The sequence below is a fragment of the Stegastes partitus genome, unplaced genomic scaffold, assembly GCF_000690725.1.
Source record: "Stegastes partitus isolate 25-593 unplaced genomic scaffold, Stegastes_partitus-1.0.2 Scaffold299, whole genome shotgun sequence".
In the NCBI taxonomy this organism is placed as follows: domain Eukaryota; kingdom Metazoa; phylum Chordata; class Actinopteri; family Pomacentridae; genus Stegastes; species Stegastes partitus.
The window spans coordinates 600829-614906 of record NW_007578030.1 but is presented as its reverse complement, the minus strand read 5'-3'; the positions used below and the strand labels follow the sequence as shown (position 1 = coordinate 614906).

The 14078-nt window shown below is 42.6% G+C and overlaps 1 protein-coding gene across 1 annotated transcript; it reads left to right on the top strand.

Annotated features, from left to right (window-relative positions):
* Positions 1-3986: 3986 nt before the first annotated feature.
* On the top strand, positions 3987-12479 carry rnd1b (Rho family GTPase 1b). The gene is made up of 5 exons (XM_008283156.1): positions 3987-4106; positions 4665-4752; positions 11330-11439; positions 11566-11700; positions 12114-12479. The coding sequence occupies exons 1-5, from the start codon at positions 3987-3989 to the stop codon at positions 12357-12359; spliced, it is 699 nt and encodes a 232-aa protein (XP_008281378.1). The 3' UTR covers positions 12360-12479.
* Positions 12480-14078: the final 1599 nt, after the last annotated feature.

Here is a 14078-nt window from a genome sequence, read left to right as displayed (position 1 = left end):
CTTCGCCCTAAGTCGGCTAGGATAGACTCCAGCTCCCCCGCGACCCTAGTGAGGACAAAGCGGTGTATAGATGATGGATGGATGGATTTCAAATCTAACACATATTTGATAGTTTCTCTTAACGCATTTCTAATTGAGCGCCTGCAACCTTTGTGTAACAGGTCACAAATGAAATTTCCTCAAGTTAGAAAACAAAATGAAAAGTTCTGAGCAATACAAGCAAAAAAAAAAAAAAACTGCAGTAATACATCTTTTCCTACATGTTGCTCTAAAAGCAAACTGTTAAAAAAAAAAAAAAAAAATCACCATTTGCTTCCATCACTTAGACGATGATTAGTGTACAAATTTAAGGATCGTTGGATATCACTTTAAATAATGGCATACTTCCAACTTTGTGGCGTCAGCTCGTGGATCTCGTGTTCCAACATCACAAGTCTGGTCCATAAAGGAGGTTTCTGTTTGTCATAAAACATCTTGACACAAGCCTTAGCCTCACGCAACAAATTTGGGATAAATTTGGATTGGAGGTGTGAGTTCTGGCTGCTGAATGGGAGCAAAAACATAGAAGTAAGAGGTAAATCTTGCAGAAAGCCTTCCCAGAGGAGTAAAGGCTGTACTGAATTTAACAAACTTGCACTCATCGCCTTGTGTTCAGGTGGTTTAGCAACAACAACAACAAGCGGGATGTTGCGTTGACTCAATACGGTTGTATCTCAGATGAGAGGTGTTTAGTATGAAAAGGAGTAAGAGATGCTATAATAACCCAGCATGTGCTTGATCTGGGCAACTGAGACATCTTCCAGATCTCTTTAATCAGCCCACACATGCTTTTCACTGAACTACACGACGTCAATCTGTTCAAATCATTCAGAAATGTACCCATATGCCACTCACACACATTCAGCCTGGTGCTCTGTTTCCTACAAAAAGCTAAATTATCACCACCTCTGTCCAAACCTGATCACCGTTCACCATCTGTCCCGTGTTTTCACTGCTACGTTTCATCAACCACTTGCCTAATATCGCTCCTGTCTCTTCCCCTGACACTCTGGCAGAAGAGTGTAAACTGCTTCTTCACATGATAGTTCAGAATATCTCGTGAAAATCACGCTGGAAATCCTGGGTTACAACACCATCTGCTGTCGACTCGGTGGCAGAGAAAGAAGGAAGTGTCCCAGCCCTTCATTTCTTTGCCGTCTGACAATCTTGACTCAGCTTTTGTCTGCTTTCCTGAGGCTGTGTCACTCTCTCTCATTGTGTTGATGTTAATTACCGACACTGTCACCAAATATATCGAGGTGTGACGGTTTAAAGTGTCACTGCTGCATCCTGCCAGCAGTCAGCCTTGCCTGATTCGTCCCCAGCCTCCTCTACCTCCTCCTCCTCCTCCTCCTCCTCCTCATCCTCCACTACCAGCCATATTGGAAGGTGTCACTTAATGCCTGATGATTATTCACAGCCACCTGTCTCTCTCTGTGCCATCAGAGGAGCTCGGCGCTGGTTACACCATGTATAAACTGCAGTTAAATTAGAAGGGTGATGGAGAGTTCATAGTCTGCAACTTTTTCCTTCTCAACTGTTTCTGTCTTCCTTTGTGCAACAAATCTTATTTATTCTACCAATCAGCCAATTGATGTTTGTGCAACTGATCAGCGATTAAACGTTTAGAACGCGTTAATGCCGCAATTGAAAATCTTGCAATTATTCCGCCCACTTTTCTCAACACGCTGTAATTACCGCGTGAGCATTTGACACAGTTTTCAGGTTGTCATTGTAACCCAGAGCACAAAACGGAGGTGGAAAAACCATCTAGTTTACACACCGACAAAGGATTCAGGAGACTGTGTGATGAAAGACAACTGAATCCTGCTTTATTTGCTGGATTGAATGTGTTTCGAGTGGCAGCAGAGTTTGGTGCAACACGTGTTTTTGCAGTTGTTTTGTGTCCTTGCACATGTTGCACTGCTGTTTAGAGGACTTTTATTTTCTCATTTACTGCTTATTGTTAGCATTCGACACTTGATAGTGCATTTTTCACTTTTTAAAATCTGAGCATATTTTGCACTTCATTGTGCATTTAGTATCTTAGTGTGTTTTTCTTTTCTTTTCTTTTTATTTATTCGTATTTGTGGTGGGGTCATTTTACTCTTTGCTTGCTACAGAATTTCCTTTTTGGAGCAATAAATGGTTTCTATTTTATTCTAATTAGCAGCACATTACCTTCCCATTTACACCCCTGACATCCTGTCTTACCCCAGCATTTCTTTTTCTCTTTTGGTTACTTGATTTTATTTTTTTTTTTTTTGACATAACTTTACATATAGTCCTCATGACTACCATTAATGCAATAACCTACACTGGAAACAAATTTGTGTCCATCCACCTCTAAAACTTACATGCAGTTTAACCAAACATAAAACTGCGTTGTAGTTTTGTGAGGAATGGACATCACAACATGCTCGCTTCACAGAAGACAAATACCGTGAGTGTGGTCAAATGTTATCGTTAATGAAAATGAAATGCCGACAGCATTATAAAACATTTCCACATCCCCCACGATCAGAGCGGCGTATGATGACAACGTGATATATTGGGCTGTAAAAGACAGGCGGCTCCCAGTGAATGATATGGGCTGTTTGTGAACAAAGGCAAATTGCTTTGACCCACGGGGCCAAAAAACTGCAAAAGGGGGGTTGTGATTGGCAACAGTAAGTCAATTAACCAGAAGGCCGACAGACGCAAAGAGAAGGCAGTTAATGAACTTTTATCTTTGAATTCCTCTTTTTTTCCTCACAATGAGAGGCCGTTTCCATACAGTAATAACCTTCAGGGTGTGAAAGTCAGTGCTTGTGTTTCTCCAGGGGTTTAGTGAGAGAACAGACCTCTTGTTTGACCCTGTGGCTGGTCACCTATCGGGGGGTCTCACACCGTCCCACCACCTGTCAACATGACGGCATTACACCGAGCACCAGGTCAGACCTTTGATCAGCAAACATTCGCTTAATAAACACGCTTTAAATCTCATCTTCTGTCTGTAGACGTGTTAGAGAGACGTTGAGAGTAACCAGCAAGAAATATTAGACTTTGGAAGAAATCAAGGAGTGCTGATAAATAAAGAGTTAATTTGTTCTGTTCCCAGATTCAAGACTTTTTATTTGTCATGTGTTTATACAGTACATGCAGGGAAGCAAAATGACTGATAATAAAAAATAAAATGGTACATGAAGTCTGATTCTGGGAATTTTAGTCCACTTGTAGAAGGAAGAGGATAATTTTGGCCCTAAATAAGAAACAAAGAAGCAGAATTTGGATAGATAACATTGATTTGATTGAAATGCAAATGAAAGTAAACTAATTAGTCTGGATTGGTCTATCAGTCCCATTGTCCTCACCCAGTGGTGTGCTATTGATCCAGCCAGTGAGTCAATTCAATCAATCAAGTCAGCAGAAGGTGACAAAACAGGAGGCTGGCTGCTGGTTACTGCATTTTATAAGCCTCATATTTAAATTCTGCATTTAATTTTAAAGCATTTGTCAGTAAATACAAATGATGACTAGAGAAGGAACTGAAATGAACCTCCTTTATCGCACTACTAATAATAACAACATCACTGTAACATAAACTGAGTAAACCGATTGAATATTGTAATCTTGCGCAATTTTCTTCAACAGAATCTCCTCATAAATCCACGCCTGTGCTGCCATTGTCTCCTGATCCCCGACAGAACAACTTGTGTTTGCTGTCGGAGCATCACTGAGTGCGGTATCAGGGATGTGAGGACGCCTGTGGAACGCTGAGCTCCTATTGGCTGCTGCCCTCCTCTATAAAGAGCCGCAGTGGCAAATTCAATCAGATCAACTGCGGGCATCCTCAGAGAGCAAAGCACCGGGACGCTCCATCACACCGGGACGATTTGTGCTTTGTATTTTTTTGTAATTTTTCTTTCCTCTGAAAAAAAAAAAAACGCTGGATCCTCATTAACGCCATGAAGGAAAGGAGAAATACGCAGCCGCTGGTGGTGAGATGTAAACTGGTTCTTGTGGGAGACGTTCAATGCGGAAAAACGGCGATGTTGCAAGTCCTGGCGAAGGATTGTTACCCAGAGGTATGCTGTAAAGCTGCTGGTGTGTGTGAGAGAGAGGGGAAAAAAATGAGCTGTGCACATGAAGTTGCTTTTGTTGGCAAGTTCTCATAAAATGATTGAAAATGGCAGAGAGGAAAACGGTGCGTCTGTTGCAGACAGTTTGCATGCGCATTTTCCCCCCTTTAAAAAAAAAAAAAAAAAAATGCAGACAGTTTGCATGCGCATTTTCCCCCCTTTATAAAAAAAAAATAAAAAAATCGCCCTCATGGTTTATTTTGTCTTCAGTAATATTAACTGCATTCGCTTTTCATTGCATGTTCAGATAGACTGTAGGCATTCCTCTGCGCATTTGTGCTCCTATCACACTGGCCTGCGGTGAATATTCCCCGCAGCTGCAGTCATCCAAGTGATCGATTGATTATTTCGAGGAATTAATGAAAGCATGTGATGTTTGTTCCTTCTGTTTGATTGACCTTCCCAGTGTATGTTTTGCACTAATCAGCCAGATAACTTCCATTACCTGTGGCTGACTGACTGACTGACACCTCCCCACTAATGGCACCATGTTGCTAATTGCAGACCTATGTGCCCACGGTGTTTGAAAACTACACAGCCTGTCTGGAGCTGGAGGAGCAGCGAGTGGAGCTCAGTCTGTGGGACACTTCAGGTAACTGACCTTTTTTATTTTATTTTTTTTTAATTCCCTATCTGTGTGGCCTATGACCTGCAGTCCTGACCTGCAGGCACTGAGGGATGCTGGGATATTAGGAGATGCTGTGTGAATGTAATGAGTGTGAGCTGAGAGGAGAAATGGGCTTTGAGTTCCTCCCTGGAGATTCCTCTTTCTCGTGGCGAAAATTGAACTGAAAGTGTCGCTGAAGGCTCAGGGGCAGGCCTCATGCTCTTTGTTTTCATCCATTCATATTGATGCAAAGCCACAGAGGATGCGTTGAGCTCAAATCTTTTAAATTGCGGCTGATTGCGTTCCTCCTTCTATCACCTGATGTGTTTTCTGCCCGTGGCTGTGTGTGAGCGCTGACAGATCTACAAGTACATTTTTGTGCCAAGTGTGCTTCGCTGGAAACTCGGCAGAAAGACAGTGATTATTCCGCTTCACTTGTTCCTAATGCTGACTTTGTGCATCATATGTTAATTTACACTAAGCGTGAAAAAGAGGGTCAATGTGTCATTGCAGATCTCCCGGGAGATCTGCTGTTTAACGTGTTGACCTGAATACTGCGAAACACGAGTCTGCAGCACCTGTTTGATTCCCCTCATGCTCGCTGCACAATGGTTTCTCTCTCCTGCCCACATTCCTCTCCTCCGTCCACGCTGGATGTATCTGCAGCCTCACTAGGTCACCGTGGCTGAGCACGTTGTCTGTCCGTGTACAACAAATCCTTTATGTAACGGACCCACTTGTATGAGACGATGCTGTATTTAGTGTGCTCTCATATTTTTTTCCTCACGTTATCACGGAGCGGAAACGAGAGGGGAGGGGAAAAAAAAGTGAGTGTAATTCCCTCCCCAGACCAAATCCTGTTTTTTAATCCCAGACTGTGGACCTTTGGTCTGGCCAGCAGGAGTGGGCCTGGTGCCGAGGGATGATGGGCACACAGAGCGACATCCTGTTGAGCAGGAAGGTTTTTTTGGAGCAGACAGATAGAAGGGAGCTCAGAAACTCTGGTGACCTGCATTCTCCTCCATATGCTGCCACGGGTCACCCACTCAAACAGCATGATGCAGGGGATTAAGACTCTGAATAGGACCACTGGGCCACCCCTTCTGACTGACCCTTCTTTCTTTCTTTCTTTCTTTCTTTCTTTCTTTCTTTCTTTCTTTCTTTCTTTCTTTCTTTCTTTCTTTCTCATCCTTCACTTCTACATCCTCTTCTGTTTTCCCGTTTCCATTTTCCTCCTGGCCCTCAACCTTTTTTAAAAAAAAAACCCTATTCAGGACTTTCATGTTGCCATACATAGAAGGTGTTTCAGGGTTCATTGGACCCCAAGAAGGAATATGTCCAAAATATTTGTTGACATTCATTATAGACTTTTATACCATGTGAAATAAATTTCCTGATAAACTGACGTATTTTTGGTTCCAAATGGATGACAAATGTCCCTCTTTTTATATTTAAAATAAAACAAAAACAATTCCTGTCACCTAAACCAAATGGCCTGGGGTCCAAAAGACCCCAGAAGTCCTGAATAGGGTTAAACTCTCTTCTTCCATCTGTTGACCCCTTTTGTCGTTCAATGGAAACTCAAACTAAAACTGTACCAATTGTTTTGTGGCTAATTTGCATATGTCACCAATAACATGCACATTCTGCAAAGTCTGATGCAAAATCCAGTCGCCTGTAGAGCAATCTGGCCACTAAAGTTAATGCTGTTCATGGTGACGGACCTCTTGTTGTTTGCAACAGGTCTGATTTAAAGACTCTCGTTCCAATGAGAGGAGAACCTGTGCGACCCCCTTTCCCCTCTCAGATGACTCTTCTATCAGATGTCTCTCCTGTCAGGCTTCCTGGTGATGGATGACGGTCTCCATGACTATTTGTTGCTCGCACCGTACGGTTTTCTCGTCTTTACTGTAATTTGCTCTAATTGTGTGGAGCTGTGCCGCCGTGGCCCCACAGCTCCACTCATTATCCCGGCTCCCCTTCATTGATTGGACTGACCTCATCACCGGCTCCACATGGCAGCCAGCTCCTTCTCCCAGCTCCGCCATGGATTTACAGACGAAAATCAATCCACCGGTTTTAATCAGCCTGATCTGATCGGACATGAGGTGCGGGGGGGGGGAGAGAGAGAAAGAGGGGAGAAGGCGAACACCATTCAGCGGCTGTAGCTCCTGAATAGTGAATAATGGATCTCGTTATGGTGATAGTAAGTAATTTATTTCAGGTTCAGTGATCTTGCTGATAAAGCCTTTGAGTTTATGAGAACGCTGAGCATATAGTCATTTATTTTAGGAAAAAGTATAAATAAGATCGATTTGGAATTAACCCAAAATCCATTTTAACTGGTGAAACAATCTGTGTAACTGTTAAAGAGAACCATTGTTAATAGACTCATGCAGCTTGGAGTCATTTTAATGATTTTTTACGGATCAGTATGTGTAAAGGCTACAACTGGTGATTATTTTTATGATCAATATATCAATCAATTATTGTTTTATTTTTTGTGGTTCTCATGTGGCTCAACAACCACAAGATAATACACAGAGAAAACCAGCAAATCCTCACACTTGAGCAACTAGAACCAATGAATGACTTAAACTGATTGTCAAAAAGTATTTAACTTCTTATTGATTGACTGCTCACTTAATTGAGAAATTGTTTTAGCAGCAGGTAAAAACCCCCTCTGGTTTAAAAAAAAAAAGAATTTTTTTTTTAACCTTATCCAAATGGTGTTTTTTTTTTTTTTTTTTTAAATGCTGATAGAGACATCATAATTGAAATAATCATTTGACACCATGGCTGAGCTGTCCACCTTAAATCTGCAGTACATGTGCCAAAAACATGTTTTTAGATTTACAAAGTTAAGGAACCAATCACGTCAACTTTCTGCATCATTGTTCTTGAGATTTAGTTTGAATGTTTATGGCTGAATCACTATTAGTATTAACAACTTACCATTGCGTGGTGTGGTGTAGCATTACCGTCTTTGTGGAGAGTCAAGGGTAAGCTGGTGTGCTCAAGCTCGGGGTGGCTGGAGAGAGATGAACAGAGTTACGTTGAAATCATTCAAACGGTAAGAAGGGATTGTTTTCATTCAAAGCAATGCTAAATGTGCAACTTTGGTACACAGAGATAACTTGATAGGGGTTAAATCAATGCCAGCAGAGGGTTTTTTATAATTAATCTGAGGCATTTAAATGTATTAATTATTTAAATAAAGTAGCTGGGAAAAAAAATTTCTATACAAGAAGTCACATTTTAACTTAATTTACCTCTAACTATGACCTGGGGAGGGATCGAAATGTTACTACCAGGACCAGAATAGCAGTCAAGGCACATCAAGCTTAATCTCTTTTAAAATTCTGCTGTTTGACTCATCTTCAAAATCTAGAGTGTCATCAGCTTTGACAGCGTCAAAGTAAAGCTTGTTAACAGTTCAGATGTGTGGATGCTCAGGAACAAAGCAGCACTCTCTCTCTCTCTCTCTCTCTCCCTGCAGGGAGCTTCAGCACTGATTGTGGCTGGCTGATGTGAAACGAGGGAACAACTGTGTGACGCAATGCAATGTGTGTGTTTTGTTTTGGGGGGTTTTTTCAGACGGGGGAGTTGGTTAGTTTAGTGTTTTTTTGGCGTGGCGGGCCTGGGATGTGAAGTCCATAGTTATCAGCTGCAGCAGCGGCACATCTCCCAGTCGGCTGAGTGTGGGTGGAGAGGCAGGGCTGCTCTCATCCCCAAATCTGTGAGTCATCCCATCACTGGATCATTAATCTGTCTGACCCCTGCATTCTCATTGTGAGAGGAGGAGTGCTAATGATGAAAATGGGCTATGTCACTTACTTGATTTAGCACACATGCACAGAAATACCGCTCGCACGCTCACTCATGCACACGCACACACACAAAAACAGCCTCCCCTCCCCCACCTGTACGCTCCGACACAAGGCCCGCCGTCTCAGCCTGGGAAGCCTACTTCCACTCTGGCCCAATTTCCAAGTCGACACTCAGCTCTGGGCACCGCACCATCAAGACGGATGAAGTTGAGCTCAGCCGCAAGAATCTGGTTATGCTCTTTTCTCTTCCTGCCGTTTCCCAGTTAGGCAGCCTCGTTCTCCGTGTTTCATGCCTCAGAAACTCCCCATCTGTTGTAAAGGCATCAGAAAGAGAAGGGGAAGGAAGCATTTGGACCAGGCTTGAGCGCTGCATGGGCATCGATCTGTCCAACCAAACCATTCTCTGGGAAGAGAGTGGAGAGTGAGAAAACTGGTACCCTGTGATATCAGACTGCAGGGGGTGAAGGATTAATAGCATAGGAGGGCTCTTTGTGATATGCCTCAGTGGGGTACACTCCTGCTTCTCTCTGTCTTCCGGTTTTCCTTACAACAATAGAAACTGTTTTCTCTTCCAAGATTAGAAACTGGGTCCTAGAGTGTCGGGAAACTGCTGCCAAGGCTGCTACTGTACCCAAATAGTACACTGAGGCATTTCAAATACTAATATTTACACACTGATATATTTTTTTTTATGAGAATATGAGATAAATATATGCATCTATTGTCCAAAACAGAAGATAAAATCAATTTATCTCCCTTCCATCTTGGCAGGTTGACCAATTTGTGAGCTCTAATTGCAAAGACTCTTGGAGGCCGGTGCAGCTTTGTATTGATTGCTGCATTTCTATCAGTGAGCATTTAATGCAGAATCACACCCTGGGTGCTGGCGGTGTGATAACCTCCTGCAGGACATTGAGAATATTTCCAGAGCAGCCTGCCTCTGATTCTCCCGTGAGATACCTCAGAGACTCTTCATCCCAGCGGTGCTAATTGTACCGACTTAAATGTGTGTCAATTTTCACACTCAGCAAACACCATGTTGCATGACTGTAGCCCTGGGAGTAAACGCTATTAAGGACCATTCTCACAGTGGTTTCCTTTGTTAAAATACATTCGTAGTAAAACGTTTACTTTAATCAAAACGTTTCAGTTAATTTCTACTTAGGAGGAGAACAAAGCTTCTTTTTTAAATGTATTTCTAAAGGCATAGAAACAGAGTTCTAATACTACAAGCGTGTCCCTTTGTTCTTTTACAGCAATGTTTACTTTCTTCAGGACATTGAGTCCTGAGGAATTTCATCACAGCTTGTCATTATTCTACTCACAGCACCCGGCAGCTGGCAAATTCAGTTTTACCCTTTGATAATGTGGAAAACCATTAAGTATTCATGAAACTGATCTATATGCACACGTCCATGCTATGTGTGCCGTTTCATATGTTTTCCGCTCATGCATTGTTTTCTACGCCGTAAATCAATTAGGATGGTTGTGTAATGAGCGATTACACAGACTGCTTTTGTTATCTGTAGCTATAAGAAGAACACTGAATCCCTTTTGGGATTCGCACAGAGACTAGAGTAAACATGTTAATCCCACCGAGCGGCCCCTCTTCTGTTTCATCTGATAGCAGATTGGCTTCACCTCTGGCTGAAGCCAAATTTAAATAGTGAGTCTGTGTGTTATCAGGTGTGACGTTGGCATGTGTGAATGTGTGTTTTTGGTGTGTTTGCGGTCCCCAACTCTGGCGGAGGAATGTCCCCAACATGGGTGGCAGTTTGTGGTGTAAAATGATTGATTGGCAGTTAAGGCGAGCCTTCATAGAGAGGTGGGAGGAATGCCTGATGTCGACGGTGGATTCCAAGGCTGTTGCTGTGGTAACAGAGGGACTGGAGGTATTGCTCGGCGAGCAGAGGATTTTTTGGGGGGGTGGGTGGCTTACTTAAGGATTCTAAGCATGAGTGGGAACGTCTGCCTGCCCCGAGCCCTACCGTTCCACTTGCGTAATCTACTGCAAGAGAAGATCAATGAGGATTTAGTGCTCGATTGTCATCTTCCCTGCCTCTGAAATGCCAGCAAAGGATGTAGGAGCAGGGAAAATAGCAGTTTCAGGAACAGCAAAGTGAAGCTCAGCAGGAGGAAGTGATGCCAATTCCACATAATCCCTGCAGCTGTATTATCTGCCTCTGCTGCTCGATCACACTTTTCTTTTCTTGACCAACTACCTGTTGTCACAGCAATTGATTCCTGAAACAACGTTTGATTCATTAATTTTTGGCTCAGCACGTGAACTTTTACATATTTGTACAAATGTGTCTTTTTATATGAAAATTAACCTTATGTGGTACAAAAAATACACGTTTCAAAAGTAGAATATTTACCCCAAAACCCTTTAAAAACCCCTTTAACTTTAAAAAATTACAAGTGTGTTTCCATTTCACACTGAATACGAGGAAAATATTAAGGACCTTTGCTGATGTTTCACAACAGTGGCTATGCAAGAGACCTCTTCTGTCACACAAATCAGCTCAATTCACAGAACATTTCCCTGAATAACCCCAACATATTAAAACCTTGTTCTAAGAAAAACCTGTAAACCTTCTGGGAGAAGTGTGACAGCACATGGAAGTGTTTGAAACCAAAGATGTCTGTGTACATATTCAAAGTTTGTCTTGTTTTTTTTTGTTTTTTTTTTTAAATCCACAATAACGATGTTCTCTTCTCTTTCCTGTAAGGTTCTCCGTACTATGACAACGTGAGGCCTCTGTGCTACAGTGACTCAGATGCAGTTTTGCTGTGTTTTGACATCAGCCGCCCCGACACTGTGGACAGCAGTCTGAAGAAGGTAATGACTTTTACAGTTTTCTTTAATCCAGTTGGATTCCTTACATGGACGTGCGCCGATTAGCACTGGACAATATACTGTATACCTACTTACATATATATATATATATTTACTTGTCTTCAACAGTGGAAAACTGAAATCCTGGACTTCTGTCCGAGTACACGTATCCTGCTTGTTGGCTGCAAGACCGACCTCCGCACAGATGTCTGCACACTGATGGAGCTGTCCAATCAGAAACAGACTCCCATCACCTATGAGCAGGTGAGACTAAAGAAATGCATGTTGTTTTCCAGAAATACAGTCAGTTTTGAATTAGAAATAGTAAAAAAATGTGATTTTCGAATATAATGAAATGGGTAAAATAGCTACAGTTTTTCTTCTTAGAAATCATTTTGTTGCTTATTTTTATGGGCTGCACTCCGTGTAAAAAATTATACTGTACATGTCACTGACATTCTCAAGTATATCCAAATGTGGGGAATTAGAGTCAAGCACATAATTTGTAACCTTGAAGAGTCAATGAGACATGCTGCCTCATTTCATTTCACAGCCTCTTTATGAGCTTGCAGCCCCTCATAGGCTCCAGTCTACATGAGAAAAAAAAATTGTTTAAAAAAGTGAAATTTTGTGAAGGATTTTATGAACAGCGGCCTTAATCACTCATTTTATTGCAGGGTGCTGCTATGGCCAAGCAGCTGGGTGCAGAGGCTTACCTAGAGTGCTCAGCATTCACCTCGGAGAAAAGCATCCACAGTGTTTTCCGCACCGCAGCAATGGCCTGCATCAACAAGCTGCAGCCTCTCCCAAAGCCCAGCCCCACCCGCCGCCTCTCCAAAAGACTCCTGCACCTGCCCAGCAAGTCAGACTTGCTCTCCTCCACCTTTAAGAAGGAGAAGGCCAAGAGCTGCTCGGTCATGTGAGTGGAAACCTCTTTGGTTACAGTCCTCACATGCGACCCCCAGCCCCTGCCTCTTTGGTCTCGGGGAAGGGGGGGTGGGCACGATGGTTTTATCAGGTTTACCTGCTGAATCCTTCCCTCACCCCCCCAGAAACCAAACACCCCTCAGAAGAGGTGGACACCTCGCTGTCCACTTGCTCCTGAACCTTTTAGCGCACATCCATCTTTTTCCACTGTTTATCTTGCTTTTGAACAAACAATATCAGTCGAGGTCTGATCATCGAGCTATCATTTTCTCACCTGTAAACAGTATGCAACTACAATGGTGTTACATCTGTCTGATTTTACTATCTATAGGCACATGTTGATTTAGTCCAAAATGGAAATGTGCAACGTGTAAAGTTTAATCTTGTGATGTAAATGCCTCTCTGACAATTCAATGGATATTTTTCTAAGTACAAAAACAAATCTAGCATGAAACCATCAGGAATTAGCAAAATCCTGTACATCCCTCCCAGTAAGGTGTGTGAGGTGTGAAATAGCGTGTCACTGGTTTCCCCATTTAGTGAAAGTACAGCGATGTACAGCGAGCAGTGGGACAAACCACAGTGAGAGCTATTACATAGAGAGCTGTTCTTATTGTCTCAGCGGTGATGAGAGCAGGGATAAGAGGCGCGAGCACAGGCTGCTGTGCAGACAGCAGTCTAGACTATATCAACCTGCATGGATTGTTGTTGCATGGTTGTGTAGCTCTGGACAGCGCTGCTCCGCAGGCCTTCGGCGGACTGAGTGGAGGAGGCTCTGTGTATGCAAAATGACCGCAGAAAAATGGCTGCAGAAATGAGAACACAAAATATAAAGGGAAGTTTATCTGGGCTTCCAGTGTCTCTGCTGTCACTGCTGGAGTCTCGTCTCTGGTGATGAGACAGACACATTTTAACAGATGGGAAAAGATGCCTTTGTTGTGACCAGGAGCATAAACACAAATAGTTCAACGTCGAGCTGTTGAGTTTTATTTATGAAGCTGTGGCTGGTTATTGAAGCCAGTCAGCGTGTTAGGAGGCATACTGAAAAGCATAAGATTCCTCCTACCTAAGTCAGACTGACTGGTAATGTGAAAATCTGGTTTGTATTTGCAAATATTCTTTGGAAAAGATTTGTAGCATTGCATTGTTGACAGTTTCTCAACAATTCTCCAATGGTATGCAGTTTTGAAAAATGCCTTTCATATCACGTTCCCGGAAGTCATTGAGATTTTTTGAATACTGTAATTACTGTAATATGCCTGTGGATTTCTCATATTCGCATCGATCCAATGTAGCACTCCCGATCCTGACTCTATTCTTCCAAGGTGACTCTGAATTTTTGTTTTGCACACACTTGTTTATCTATTGACCTCCAATAAGCAGCACATACTGTAGGTTACGATTACTACGGAGCAAAAAAATTGGATACTTCTCTGAGCTTAAATCGTTGGCTTCATGGTTATGTGTGTGTGCAGCATTGATCTCTGTGCTTCTAACCATAAAGCAATAATGATTTAAGTGCTTGTGATGCAAGGTAACCTGTGTGGCAATAAAGACGCAGCTTTGTGATTACTGTCATAAGTGCTCCATGGACCGACATGTTATAGACTGAAACCATCTCTGCTGTACAAAAACGGCTGCTGATCTGTGTTTGCCGCCCCTCCTCCGTGTAAGTAGCCACCGGTATATAGAATAACCAATGACGGTGTTGTGCT

Bases quoted from the DNA above. Each gene is read 5' to 3' on its own strand.
- rnd1b (XM_008283156.1), top strand. From the start codon at position 3,987: ATGAAGGAAAGGAGAAATACGCAGCCGCTGGTGGTGAGATGTAAACTG. The intron at 4,107-4,664 runs GTATGCTGTAAA...TGCTAATTGCAG, and splicing joins CGAAGGATTGTTACCCAGAG to ACCTATGTGCCCACGGTGTT. The intron at 11,440-11,565 runs GTAATGACTTTT...TGTCTTCAACAG, and splicing joins TGGACAGCAGTCTGAAGAAG to TGGAAAACTGAAATCCTGGA.